Source organism: Coffea arabica, chromosome 7e, assembly GCF_036785885.1.
Source record: "Coffea arabica cultivar ET-39 chromosome 7e, Coffea Arabica ET-39 HiFi, whole genome shotgun sequence".
NCBI lineage: Eukaryota > Viridiplantae > Streptophyta > Magnoliopsida > Gentianales > Rubiaceae > Coffea > Coffea arabica.
This window is the reverse complement of record NC_092323.1, coordinates 6,978,588-6,992,667: the sequence shown is the minus strand read 5'-3', so window position 1 is coordinate 6,992,667 and position 14,080 is coordinate 6,978,588. Positions and strand designations below refer to the sequence as shown.

The following is a 14,080-nucleotide window of genomic DNA, read 5'->3' as shown; positions in this document are numbered from 1 at the left end:
CTATCAAAATCTAAAAAAAAAACATTAAAAACTGCACAAAATTTTTTTAACCCCAGAAACCCAAAAAATGAAAAAAATTAATACGTTGTTGAAGACAATTAATAAATTGTCAAAGGCAATTAAAAAATCGTGTGAAAACACATAGTTTAAAAAGGCCACTTCTAAATCACTAACCAAAAAAATAATATATGTTCTACTTAAATTGAAGAGTAAATCCATAAATTGAAATAACAAATTAATTACAAAAATCTTGTCAGAAATAAAAACCAAATCGTAACTTTTGAAGAATTAGAAAATTCAAATTCAATGATCTAGTTATGAAAAAAGTGTAGGAAATTACAGACCATATACAGCGAGCATAAACAAAGTCCAACTGCGGTCCTTGTATTGAAGGGAATAAAAACGAAGTTCCAAATCCGGTCCTTACATTGAAAAAAAAATATTTCCAAAAACATTGTGAAAAAGTGTAAACAGCTGCACTGCTTGATAAAGTGACAAGTAATAGATCGATAACCATATATATGAGTAAAAATGTAGAGTATCTTCGATAGCGATAATCTGATAAAGATAATCTAATATTTGAATTGATATTTCAAACTTTTGAGTTGAAGATGAGATAAAGTTAAAAACAAAATTCAAAATTATTTATACTAATCCCCTGAAAATTTAGGCTTGACGATTAGGATTAAGGGAAAAAAGGTGAGAGGATGGAAGAGATAATTATGGAAGGATTATCTAGAATTGTAAAGTCAAGAGAAAAAAGAGAGATAGAATAGCGTAGATTATTAGGGAGTTAACTCATAGAGCGCGTTGCACCTACTTGCTATGTCGATAAGCCACGTAGGAAAGAGATAAACTAAAAGGATAAGGATGAAAATAAGACTTTATTATATATATATATATATATATGATTTATTAAGAATCCTATTAGAAAACTACTTGTCGTCTCATTAAGCCACGTAGGAAAGAAAAAACATGAAGGAATAAGAATGAAAATACGACTTTATTATATATATATATATATATATATATATATATATATATATATATATATATATATATATATGATTTATATCGATTTGACACATGCAGACTTCAAAGTTTCTCTCGCATTAAGATGGTTTCGCGAATTATTTTTCTGAAGAGAAAAATACGATCCACAATACAAAAGTTTCATAGCAACACCAATAGATACTTTTAAAATTGGTGCACAAGAAAAAAAGATTAATAGAATTTGTATGAGAAATTTTAAAACGAAGATCGAGGACTATCCTTGTGTATTAGTACTCAATAATAACAGCTTTTGACTCTAATAACTCCCCAAACAAGCCTTCAACACCTTTAAAACTGGACAAGTGTTTGCTTTGCTTCGTCTTTTATTATTATTATTATTATTTTTTGTTCTTTGACTCTTTAACCAGTAAAATAAGATGGCAATCGTCAAATACAATGCTCCAATTTCTTCTCTTTCTCCTTTCATTCGTTCTTCGTGCAGTTGAGCTGAGGAAGAAAGGTTAAAATGATGCAAAATCAAACGGCTGTGATGATTTAAGGGTGGAAATCTTTTTGTCGACTTTTTCACTCTTATCATAACTGTCCTCCCCAGCTAGGAACTATTTTGTGTGATGATTTAAGGGGCCCTTCCTTCCCAAACAAATATGTGATGTACGGACTTAAAATTTTTATTTATGCAATCTTTTATTACCAAAAAAAAAAAGAAAGAAAAAGAAACGGCTGTGATTGACCAGACAGAGGACAAATTTGCGGCAGGGCGGCAATGGAGTAGAAATTAGAAAATGTTGCTCCAAAAGTAGAAATTCCCCGGCTCCCGCACCACGCACGTTTTCCTTGTTTCTGGCTTTGGGGCTTAAAATTCCAACGCACCACTTCTCTTGTTGTTGTACGGCAGGCTTTTACCGGCGGAGGCCACTGCTCTACTCCCTCTTTTAAGTTTTACCTTTGCTCCCCTTTCGCAAAATATAGGGAAAAAAAAAATCACTTTCAAAAAACCATGAATCAGAAGAATAAAAAGAAAAAACATGAAAACTCTACCTCTCCAGATGCTAGTGGTTCAGTGGAGAACCGGGTAATGCATCTCCTCACTTCGTTATTTGGTGGATTTTTCATATGCAAGTTTCCCTGCTAAAAAGTACTCGTGGCTTCCCCGTTATTTTCACATACTTAAAATCATTAGTACTTTTTTTTGGTTTTTCACATACTTTATTTTCCAGATGTTTTGTTTCTTGCTGCATGTGTTGGGGGTTGTACCCAGATAATGAGAGAGAGATAGAAGGGCCGATTTGATTTTTTTCCCCCAGAATACTCCGCAAATATTGTACCGGTCCCTAATTTCCCAGTTGATCAATTCCCCTTACTTTTGGTGTTTCAAGGTTACCTCTAAAGAATATTCAAGCAAGCAGCAGTTCTTGCAGATTATTTTTCGACACTGTCAAAGTACTTGATATGTGTCTGTCCTCCTGCATTATGGCATTGAAATTAATTTTATTGAGATCCTTAATGCTACAGGAATATAACTACTTATTAGTACTCTTGATTGCTTAATTTCCTCGTGTTATTTACTCTTGATAAATGAATCCATTCTTGAACAGATAATTGAACATCAAAATCAAAATAATAGTACAGCGGTCGGTGGCTCTTCACTTGAAAATGCAACTTCCCCGATTGAGCGTACTGCAGATGGTGTCCAATTTCCTTGTTCATCTCAACCTGCTTGTGAAAAGTCCCCTTTGATCCTAAAATCCTGCAGTCTCAACCAGTTGCCTCCACCACTCATCCCAGACCAATGTCATCAACAGCAACATACTTGCACTATGCAGCAGTTCCAACAGGAACAACCAATGCCCCCGTTTACACAACTCAACATGCCATCCTGGATTCCCCTGCTCCCTGGTCAACATTTGCCGGGTGCCAGTCTGCCAGCTCTCTATCAGCCCGTCCCTCCTCCTGCAGGAACGACTGGCATTACCGGGGGAGGACCTGGTTATGGAGCAACTCCAAGAAGCCAACAGCAGATTCCTAGCTATTGTTACCATGTTGGCTACCCATATCCAGGCTTTCCAGGTATAATGTCACAATCAATCTGTTTCACGCTTGACATTGTGGGAAGTTTCTGACAAGTTCTCCAGAACAAATTTGATTTACCCAGAGAATGTGGCTTGGAAGGTCGTGGTATTGGGATCAAGTCTGTTGAGGTGTCAAAGAAGTACCAAGGAGTGTTTTGACTAATTGTTTGCTGTTTTCAACGGCCATATTTGCAAATATGCCATATACATTCTAAAAGTAGTTCAAGAATAAACATAGTTAAATTTGATCATTCATAGCTGATTAATTCTGATGTAGTGCTATAAGTGCCACTAATGCAGAAGATATTACTTGTTAATATTTAATAGGCCCTTGGGATCCTTCATCTTGGTTGAGCCTTCCACAACATCTACTACCTCCTCATAGCAGTGCCTTCCCTGGACACTGTCCTTATTTCTCTCCAATTCAGCCACCAATACCCGGTTCTTCATCGGCTTCCACCACATCAAACCAGGGAAGTACGATGAGACCAACTGCAAAACTCTCTCTGATGCACCAGCAACTATGGGAAGCTCAAGTAAGATACTAGGATATACATTTCTTTGTGGCCCATTCTTTACTCTGTGATGTAAGTTACCTTGATGCCATTGTTTGTTTTTTCCTTTTGCTCTTTGGTGTTTGGGGCGACAGTCTTTGGAGAATGTTCACCTACGGAAGATTGTTGGTGAGTTGCAATCTGAACTGGCAGATTGTAAGGGCCGGTTAACAAAGCTTGAGGAAGACGTATTGTCCCTAAAACCTGTTGTAAAAGAGGGAACAACTACTGCAACTGGGGTTTCTTCAGGTGCAAAGACTTCAAAGAGAGGAAGGCCAGAGAAACTGGTAACCCCAGATGGAAGGTTGCCTTCAACAGATACTTCATGCCCTCGAATTTGGAATAGGAAGTCTGGACTACTTGAAACTCTTTGTCAGACTAAAAAACTACACTATGAGAAAGTGATTTTAAAAAAAGTGGAAAATGAGCCATCTGTGCAGCATACAAACGAGGGAAAGGTTAAAATTCCTTTCATCAATTCTAGTGGCAGTCTTGAGATTCCATGTAGCAGCGGATTATGCGACAACAGTTCCTATCATCATTCTGCAGTCCTAATTAGCAAGGCTTCCATCAAGCCTGAGTTGAAGAATTATGACACTAGGGGCTCCGCTTCTTTTACAAATTCATCTCAGAATGTTTATAGGACTGGAGGAAGTAATTCTTCTGGAAACTTTGTGGGGATGACCAGTAACGCAAATTTGCTCTGGACATCAACTACCTCCCCTGAAGAATGCGGAAGAGATATGCTAGATGTTACAGCTCAAATATCCCATAACAACATGAATATTCTAGAACATGAAAGCGAAGCTGTCGTTGGCTGGAACTTTGGGAACAAAGAGGATGGATCGGTTGTTCAAACTGTGGAAGCTGAATTAGCTGATGATGAAAAAACAAGAACCGGAGAATGACAAGAGCTCAGGGGCAGAAGATAATGCTTGACCAGTGAAAGGTCCTTGAAATTTGACAATGTTGGACATACTTGTGCGAAAATTTTGCATCCATTTGAAGAACTACTAATAGAATTGAGTTTAAATTTAACCTGTATGTTTTGTGCCTTATTAGCAGCTCGATCTTGTGAAGGTAAGCATCCGTGTAAACACAGCCGCATTTCAAAGAAATTGAATATATTTTTTTCTTTAAAAAAAAAACTAAGGCTCCGTTTGATAAAACTGAATCTGAATTCTGAATTCTGAATACTAAAACAATTAATTTGCTGAATATTAAGTACTGAAAAGAGATATATGAATATCTGAATCTTAATGTTGAACATATTTATACTGTTTGATAAACATTTATAACTTAATGCTTAATAAGCTAAATTGTAAAATTTTGCCCTTCTATCTTTTAATTCAAAAAGGAAATAGAACCTATGATTTAATTAGCTTAAAATTGTTAGGTATGAAAATGACAATATTTATGTTTAAATCAAAGTAATATAAAAGAAGAAATATATTATGGAAAAGTCCAAATATCGGTGCAAATATATTTTTAAATCAGAATTTGATAAGAAAAGTCCAAATATAAGCAAAAGGAAGATGCAATAAACAAGTTTTAAATTCACACCAAATTATATAGAAATTTAATTACTTCAATGAAAAAATGTTGACGCAAAACAACAAATAATCTACCTTGGAAATAATGAATTTGAGATCGCTGAGTACGGTAGCAATAAAAAAAATTGGGAGGAAAAAAATGACAAAATTATGCAAGAGTAGAAAGATGGAAAAAGATAAGGAGTAGACAGATGTGAGGAGTATGGAGAAATTGTAAAAAAGTCATTAAATAGGGAGAAAATAGAAGTAGAAAGCCATTAGACAGAGAATGTCAGGTTGTTTAATTAGATAAGTATTTTGGATAGAGAATATTAGGTTGTTTAATTAGATAAGAATTTTGAATGTAATTAACAAACAAGGATAGATTTGGTAGATAAGATAAAGTAGTTGAAGTAAATCTCTTGATTCTTATCAAATTAAGTATTCAGTTACGATTCTTGTGCTGAAAAAAATACATACAAATTCAACACCACTTAATAAGTTCAGCAGAAAAATTTTTATTTATCAAACACCCAACACATCTGACTGTCTGAATGAATTCAGTTTTAGCACTTTTTTATATTATCAAACAGACACTAAAAATTTTAACTTTTTTTTTCAGTCCCTTCTGGGTGAGTCATCCTACGGTGATTAGTCATCCCACAAAATAAAGAAAAAATAAACGTTGCCATTTAATAATGTTTCGGATAATCCATATTATTGTCATCTTCATCCACACGGTCAAACACAGTATGGCAGTTTTTATGACTAAAAAATACCGAATTTCTGGCACAAAAAGGGACTATAATAGATTATGCATCGTTATTATAATAGTTCTAAAATGTTATTTTCGTGAATCTGGCGCAAAATGTCAACTGATACTTTAGTGGAGGCAAATAGTGCAACTTTGCTGTCATCGCCCCTAAAAACTTGGTGAATTTCATCACCAGGCAACTGGAATGTGAAAATAGCAAAGCGCAAATGAGGACACGTTCCAGGGAACTTGGGTTGAAAGTAATTTTCTAGATGCGCACGATGCCAAATAGATGTCTTGCCATGGTCAATAGTCCTTCTCAACAGTAAAAAAGAAACATTATGGCTAGGCCTTGCTGCCTTTAAATTTTTCTATTAAGACTCTTGGATCAAATCTTAGATGAGCAGATGCACAGCAGAACGAGATTCAGCATATTCCCAATTTCCCAAGCATTGAACCAATTACTTCTAGAATAGTTAGCCACTAAAAGAGTTTTAAAACTCTACTTGAGTGTAAGTCAAGGAATTTGATCTCTTAACTTGCATTTTAAAAAATTCAGACTTTCCTGGAGATTTCGTCAGTGGATGCGTAGGCACCCGTCTGAATCGGTGATTAGTCCCCTCCGAATTCTTCTTGGATCTCTTCAGGTCCTTCCTTCCCTCTAGTATAAAGTAGGAGCATATCTAGAATAGATTCCATCGTGTCCTAAAAAAAATCCCAAGCATTGAGTCATTCGTCAAAAAGCCGTGTTCCAGGCTCTTAAGAGATCTGTATAGAATGTTAGAAAAGTAAATGGTTCTATGTATAGGTTAAGTATCAGGATTGCCAAAACGTAATTATCAACACGGTCCTCAAGTTATCTAGAAAGAAAGAAAGAAAGAAACAGACACCCAATTTCAGAAATAACGTGTCGCACAAAAGGGAATGCGAAGAAGAAGAAGGAGAAACGGTCAAAGCAATAGACAAGCTATCGACAAGATTATGGTGGTTAGGAACCTTTTAGGGGAATTCCTTTTCTCCAATTCTGAGTTTCTTCCATAGTAATTCCAACAAGGACCAGAAAATTCTCTTCATTTGGATGGAAGGAAATTATAAATGTGATATAAGCTGAGATGTCTCGGACGACTTTTATTTGGCTGGTGCTATTCTCAAAGTTCAAGTTCTAACGTCACAAATAATTTACCATAAAATATTTCTAAAGTCAAGTTAAATATAGTAAAAAATTGAGGAGATGGATGGTATAGGAATGCTCATGGTATTCAGATTTGAATTGTAACAGTGTCAATTGTCTTTTCACTTTTCTTATTCAAAGTGAGGCTAAATGACGAAATGCGCAAGAATAGGTGCTGCTTCTAAGTTAATCGACTGCATAAATATATAGAAGTACTTGCACCAATTCTCCTTGATAACATTTTTTTATCTCTATTTTCTCCAAATATAAAAGATTACGTTGACGTACCATACGTTATAAAGCAGTATGCTACCACTGATATGGTCTTGATCCCTCACAGCGAGGAGGGGGCAGACGAAGGGGAAGGTGATCAAGAAGGGCGGTCGGTGCCTAAAATTTGAACATTTGTATTATAACAGTTGGTGAAACAAATGACAAATGTCTTGTTGTTAAGGTTGATTTTTTTATGCAACTGAAATTTTCTCATAAGGAATGGAGTAAGCCAACTACATTTCTATAAATTAGTTGCTTACCTGATACCAATTAACAATTCCTGATATTTCTCTGTAGCGACTAAGCCTACTACTATTGGTTGGACAGCTAGAATTTTCTGAACCTTTTGATTTCCCGATATAAACTACTACAAAATTTCTTCTTATAAATCTTAATTAGGCTGCCGGCTGCCCTCGTAGTAATTAGTAAAGCCGCATCTCTGACCATAAGCAAGAAAATATGTGAAAGAACAATTGAGAACCCCAACTTGACTGACAACGTATGGTTCAGCACTTTGGCCAGACTCCAAATCTTCTACAAAATATGGATCATCAGGAAGTGACATTTGGAATGCATTACATCCATGCCAAGTTAGCAAAGACTTCACGTATCAATTCCATGATTAGTCAGAGACCCCATTTTGCATTTTTGTGCCCTCAAAATTCCAAAACAAATCGCTTCAGTTCATTGTTACTTTGAAATAGTCTCAAGAGTCCCGACATCAGATGGGAGGAGTTGTGAGAATAGAGCATCAAAAGTTCCCGTAAAAACTCACTCACTTTTTCCTCCGTTATATGCTCTAACTACTCTATCCCGGCCTGCCAGTGTGGATAAACACGAAACTCAAATCTGAATTACCATTACTGGCTTGCTTCCATATGCATTATCTACTCCATAACATGTGTTATCTACAACTGTTGTTGTTGTTGTCAATCAATATTAGCCCAAGTACTCGTATTCAATGGCAGCAGCACTACTCGTCGAACCACCACTGAGCCCGTTAACCATGGCGGTCACCGATCCAAAACCCATGCGGGTTTGTTTTTCATTTGCAGCCTACACCAAGAACCTCATTCATTACCTAAAATCCTCCGATATTCCCATTGAAGAAGGCCTCACCGACGCCGAATTATCCTCCATTGAATCCACCTTCAATTTCACATTTCCCCCCGATTTACGTTCTATTCTCCAAGAAGGCCTCCCTGTGGGTCCCGGCTTCCCCAACTGGCGATCATCCTCCTCCGTTCAACAACTTCAGGTCCTCACCAGTCTACCCGTCTCAGGTGTATGCAAGGAAATATCAAGAAACCATTTGTGGCTCGATTCTTGGGGTGAAAGGCCAGGAGATGATGATCAAGCTGTGAATTTAGGTAAAGGATTCTTGAGAAATGCGCCGTTTCTTGTTCCGGTGTACCGGCATTTCTACGTTCCTTCGACGCCGTGTATGGCGGGGAATCCCGTGTTTTACGTGCATGGAGGGAATGTTCAGCTGTGGAGTTTCGATATAGCCGGATTCTTCCAGCAGGCGGAATTCACCACGAACGAGGACATCTTGAGAAGGCCCACCTTGTCCAAATTATTCAGCACGCCGGCCTGGGCCGCGACTGAGCCGAGGAGGATCGAGGTATGGTCGGAGTTGGTGGAGAGGGGGGAAAGGCTGGCGGCGTGTGGTGGCACGCGCAGGTGGTGGAGTGGGGAGTTAGGGGGGTGCTTGGAGGAGGCGTTTTGGAGATTAAGGAACGGAGGGTGGAAAGAAGAGGATGTAAGGGAGATGATGATGATGGACGGGCGTGATGAGAACGATGATGATCACTGCACCGGACGAAATGGTTTTGATAAGAACGCTGCGTTGATTGATAAGGAAGGGATCGTCTGGCACGTGAAGGTATTGTCTAAGAGGCTGTTGCGTGCGGGGTGGAGCGGGGAAGATGTGATGGAGTCGCTCGGTTTTCCGGAGGATTATTTGGGCGATCCTGACCCACCACCACCTGATGGAGATTGTTGGTTCGAGTTTCGACACGATCAAAAAAATAATTCTAATGCTAATACTACTAAGGAGAGTCAAATGAACATGCACTCTATCAAGGCGTGATTGCCACAGTTCCATGGGGGTATCTGGATTCATTGACCTCCCAATCGATCGGCTTTTCTATTGTTTTCCCTTTAATTTTTATTCCTTTTTTTTTTAACGCAATTAGAATTGTTCTTGGAAAGTGGAATTCTTGTAGTCATTGTAAATAAAATTTTCAATTATGAGATTAGATAATAATAATAACACTTCAATGCATGCATGTGAATTCGTTGTACATGCAGAGAGTGTTTAGCGGCTAAAATTTTGTATATATTGATTTCAGTTATCATCAACTCAATTCCTGGCGATGCCATCAAGAGATGGAGGAAGAATCTGGATAATTAGGCTGAATGTGACGAAGCTGATGTCGGGAGGAATACACAAATTTCCACCATATACACACAATTTTTATGCTAGCACTTGCTCGCAAAAGTTGGACATCTAATCATTTCTTATCTTTAGATTTTTTTTTCTTTTTTTGGTTTATGAATTTGTATATATTCCGAGATTTCTCAAGTTTCTTAACGTATGACAGACACTCTGAGGTAATGTAGGAACGTCCTTCGAATTTTCATTATTATCAATATTATTTCTTTTGATATTCATAAAAGAAATGTACAAGGACATAATTTTAGTTAAAAGATTTAAGCAAAATTTATAGTTAATCTTTATGTTCTTTCCCCCAAAAACAATTTTTTTTTTTTTTATGTTCTTAGAATTCCCATAGAAAATGAGTAGAATCTTAGTATGGTAGGGTCGCTATTCGCATTGGAAGCCACTGCCTGTCTGAGGATGAGGAAACCTGAAATGTTAGGAGTTAGGACAAGAAGAAGATAGATTTTGGGAAACACACGATTCACATCACTACTCCATGTTGAGACCAAAGCGTAGAAATGGCAATAAAGGGGCCACAACAAAAGAGCAATTTTGAAATGAAATAATCTTATCTGTTCCAAAAATACTAATTAATATTTTTAAACTTCAAAAAATACTAATTAATATTTCTGAGGGAAGTTTTCTGGAATTAACCCAGGAAAACAAACTCTAGTACCTTTAAAAAGTAAATCATGTACATAACTAAGGTAAGCACATATGATCTCATCAATGTCAAATTTCTATAATTTCCACCATCAGGCTAAATGGTGCGGACTGTGAGCCGTGTGCATTGCGCTGAGAAAGGCCTGATAGTTTCTTTTTTTTTCTTTTCATGGGCTTGAACTAATTTTGGACGTTGGTCAATCAGATTACTGAGAACCTCGAAATTCATCATCTTCTATAGGATTTACACTGTGGATCTTGGAGGTTCTCTGTTTATACAAAATGATGATATTAATCTTGAGGGGTAAATTTTGTATACTCTATTCTTATTTTGGGGATATTTGTCTTCTTTCTTTTGGTATATTAGTAGTGTATTTTTACTGGGTTACAACAAGCTCCAAAAACATTTACGAAGTCTAGACCATTTAATCGATTGGCGGAATGAACAAGTGAATGTAGCTTCTGCAAAGGAGCTCTTCTGTCTTGTTTATCAATTCAGTCCAGTCCTTCCGCCAGCTAACGAAAAACAACACACATAGTCACATTTTTGGCTAGATTCACCGTACATGCTAAACAAGAAAAGTCCAGATGAGCTTGATAATTCCCAAGGCGGACAACGGACTGAGTACATTTCTAAATTCAAAATCTGAAGAGTCGCTATTGCTTTGTTGAGATTTTCTGGAGCGATACATGACTGAGATTACGATCCGATGGCTACATCCACAAGAGAAATATATATGTTGGACTGATGAAATTACTTGCATGAGTCCCTCTGCTAGACGTTCATACCTTTTTTTTTGGCTAAATACGATAGACCTATTCATATTTTATACTATAAGGAGCCTATTCCTATTTCATACTATGAGGAGGGGAATGACCCAACGGGGCCAAGGGGAGAATTCAAGGGGATTAAATCATTATCAGTCTTGACGAATGCCTACGCACCCACTAGCGAAACATTCTAGCAAGTTCTGAATTTTTAGAACGCTGGTCAAGAAATTCAATCTTTTGACCTATATCGAATAGAGTCTCTAGAACGCAGGTCAACTGCTCTAAGAATAGTTGGTTGTTAGACGTTTGTACTTGAAATGGGCACATCCCAGCCAGCAGTACCCAGCCCATAAAGAGTGAGAGAAAGTAGTAGATAAAGTTTATAATTATATCGAAACAACATACATTCTTTCTTCAGGTATCATCATCAAGTTAAAAGAAGATGTTAAAGCTATATCCCTTCATTCTATGTTTACGCATTGCGCAAGTTTCGATGCTAATAAGACGAGTCATCCTTATTGCAATTTAAAATGTACATTTAGCCCTCCCCTTGGCTGAATCGCTCAACTAAAAAATACAAGTCGTGCATGAGTTTGGCAGAACTTGGGTGTCATGGATGAGTTTGCTAATCATGATGCATGGGATGGTTTAATTAGCGGTTAACACTCATAATGCCTCCCAAAAGTTAAGAGATCCGAAAAGAAAAGTTAAGAGCAGAAGAACTCTAATAGATTCTTGTGAATAAGTCCATATAGTGTCAGAAGAACTCTAAATTTCGAGATACATTAGTTTCTTTGACTTGTGCACGATGTTCCCTAACAAAGAGCACGAAGTTACCGAACTATTAACTAATAGCAGCTAGATCCTAAGGAATATAATTAACAAGTCGTGGATGCCGTCCGGTGTAGGTACGAGGAGGTTGATGTTGATGTGGGCAAGTTGAATAGCTACACTTGTACGTAGTTGACCAGTCGAAGAAATCTCACCAAACACAAGAAAATTTTATTAGTACCACTACTATTTCTTAGTAATAGATGAGGAGATATGATGAACCAATTTTAGATAGTGAAAAAACTTTTAGCAGTTCGTAAATATGAATTTACGATGCATAAGCGTCAATTATAACAAAAAAAAAGTCCAATTGGTCTGGCGACGATAAGAGTCCAAGTGCTGAATTCAAATATTCAGCCTTCAGAGGCTGCATGGTCACGAGGTTAAAGATTTTCCATAACGCAGGCATCTGGTAAAACCGATGAATAATATGCTATACAACTTGGACTCGCAATCTCTTAATTTCTCATCTCTTGACCTTAATTTTCCCAGGCCAAGAACCAGCCTCGCCAGTTCATACGCATGAATTCCTTCATCTAGCAAAATTCTAATTCTCACGTTGGTTTGAAGTTTGAATGGATGCCATAGCCTCCTCCTCATTCAAGAAAACCAAATTAACTTGGCTCTTGCATTCCATGCCTCAGCATCACTAGTATAAATTGGGGCGTCCCTCGATCATTTTTTCATCCAACAAAAGCTAACCGAACTTCCTAGTTTGCAACTTTAGAGCTTGTATCAGACCAAAATCTCTTTTCCTTTGGTTTCAGAGATGGCCAAAGCAGGATACATTTTCCTTGCATTGATTGTCTCGGTTCTCTTTGTCGCCGAAGGCCGTCCTCTGAGCACCACCGCTACTACTACCCCTGCCTCGAAAATTCAGAGCCCAGCCGGGGGATACATGGACGCCCTTGGCGCCGTGAAGGACGGTCCAAGTCCCGGAGTTGGGCATAAATACACTAACGTTCAGCCCCTCGGAGGAATCAAGGATTCTGGTCCGAGTCCTGGCACCGGAAACAAGGTTGTCACTGGCACGCACAACTGAGTCAGTGACGGGCAACTTGCAAATTTGGCAATTATCAGATGGTCTTTCGGTTCTTTATATTCTTTGATTTCCATTACATGCAAATTCAATTTGAAGTACAAGAATAAACGATCACTGCGAAGAGGCATCTTCGGCATAGAAGAACTATTCATTTAAATTCAATTATTCAAATGTTCAATTCGTTGATGATGTGATGTATTCTCTTTCTTTTTCCTCTGAATTGGTTTTATATATAATGAACAGCTTTTCCTTTGCCAAAATCTGTATATGGTTTAATTTGATACTATTTGCATGCAAAGAAAAAGTGGAAAGAAGGGGAGTCGGATCCCCTACCATACGTGCTAAATACGGAAAAAGAAAATCATGTCCATATATATATCTATGCATGACATGGTTCAGAATATACCGCTATCTACAAATGTGACATTTCGTCAAAAATTCACAGCACGAGCATTCGAGGCAAGAAGCAGAATCAGGTCTTTTTTTAAAAAAAATAAGCCGATTAGCTTTGACGCTAAAATTTCTAGTATTGTACTATATGGAATTCGTAGACCGAGTCGAACAAGGTTAACTTTTGATCCACTTTGTGCAGCCACTTCAAGTAATTATTAGTTTTTCTCTTATAAGTCCCTCAACAAAAATAAGTTTTTTCTCTTTTAAGTTTACAGTCCAAGTGGAAACGGCAAAAGTGAGTAATGTGAACAGGCTTTACAATAGGACTTAAAAGCAAGAAAAATGGTTTGGAAAAAAAAAAAAAATTGGACCAGTCGAACACACACAATTTGATCATTTCAAAACTAAATGGATGGAATCAAGATTTATTTTTTTTGGAAAAAAAGTTATGCTGTTTACTTACGAAACAAAAGTATGCTAAAAGTTTGGGGAAGAGATTGGTTGAATAATACTGTAAGGTCCCCGGGGTTAGAGCATCTGGTCTTGGGCTACTTCCGGTACTCCAAG

The 14,080-nt window shown here is 37.4% G+C and overlaps 2 protein-coding genes across 2 annotated transcripts; both read left to right on the top strand.

The window, feature by feature from the left end:
• The first annotated feature begins 1,810 nt into the window (after positions 1–1,810).
• On the top strand, positions 1,811–4,681 carry LOC140004542 (uncharacterized). The gene is made up of 4 exons (XM_072058689.1): positions 1,811–2,086; positions 2,610–3,081; positions 3,411–3,619; positions 3,733–4,681. The coding sequence occupies exons 1-4, from the start codon at positions 2,012–2,014 to the stop codon at positions 4,543–4,545; spliced, it is 1,569 nt and encodes a 522-aa protein (XP_071914790.1). The 5' UTR covers positions 1,811–2,011; the 3' UTR covers positions 4,546–4,681.
• A 3,091-nt stretch (positions 4,682–7,772) lies between these two features.
• Positions 7,773–9,755, top strand: LOC140010924 (uncharacterized). The gene has a single exon (XM_072058578.1). The coding sequence runs from the start codon at positions 8,329–8,331 to the stop codon at positions 9,457–9,459; it is 1,131 nt and encodes a 376-aa protein (XP_071914679.1). The 5' UTR covers positions 7,773–8,328; the 3' UTR covers positions 9,460–9,755.
• The last annotated feature ends 4,325 nt before the right edge of the window (positions 9,756–14,080 follow it).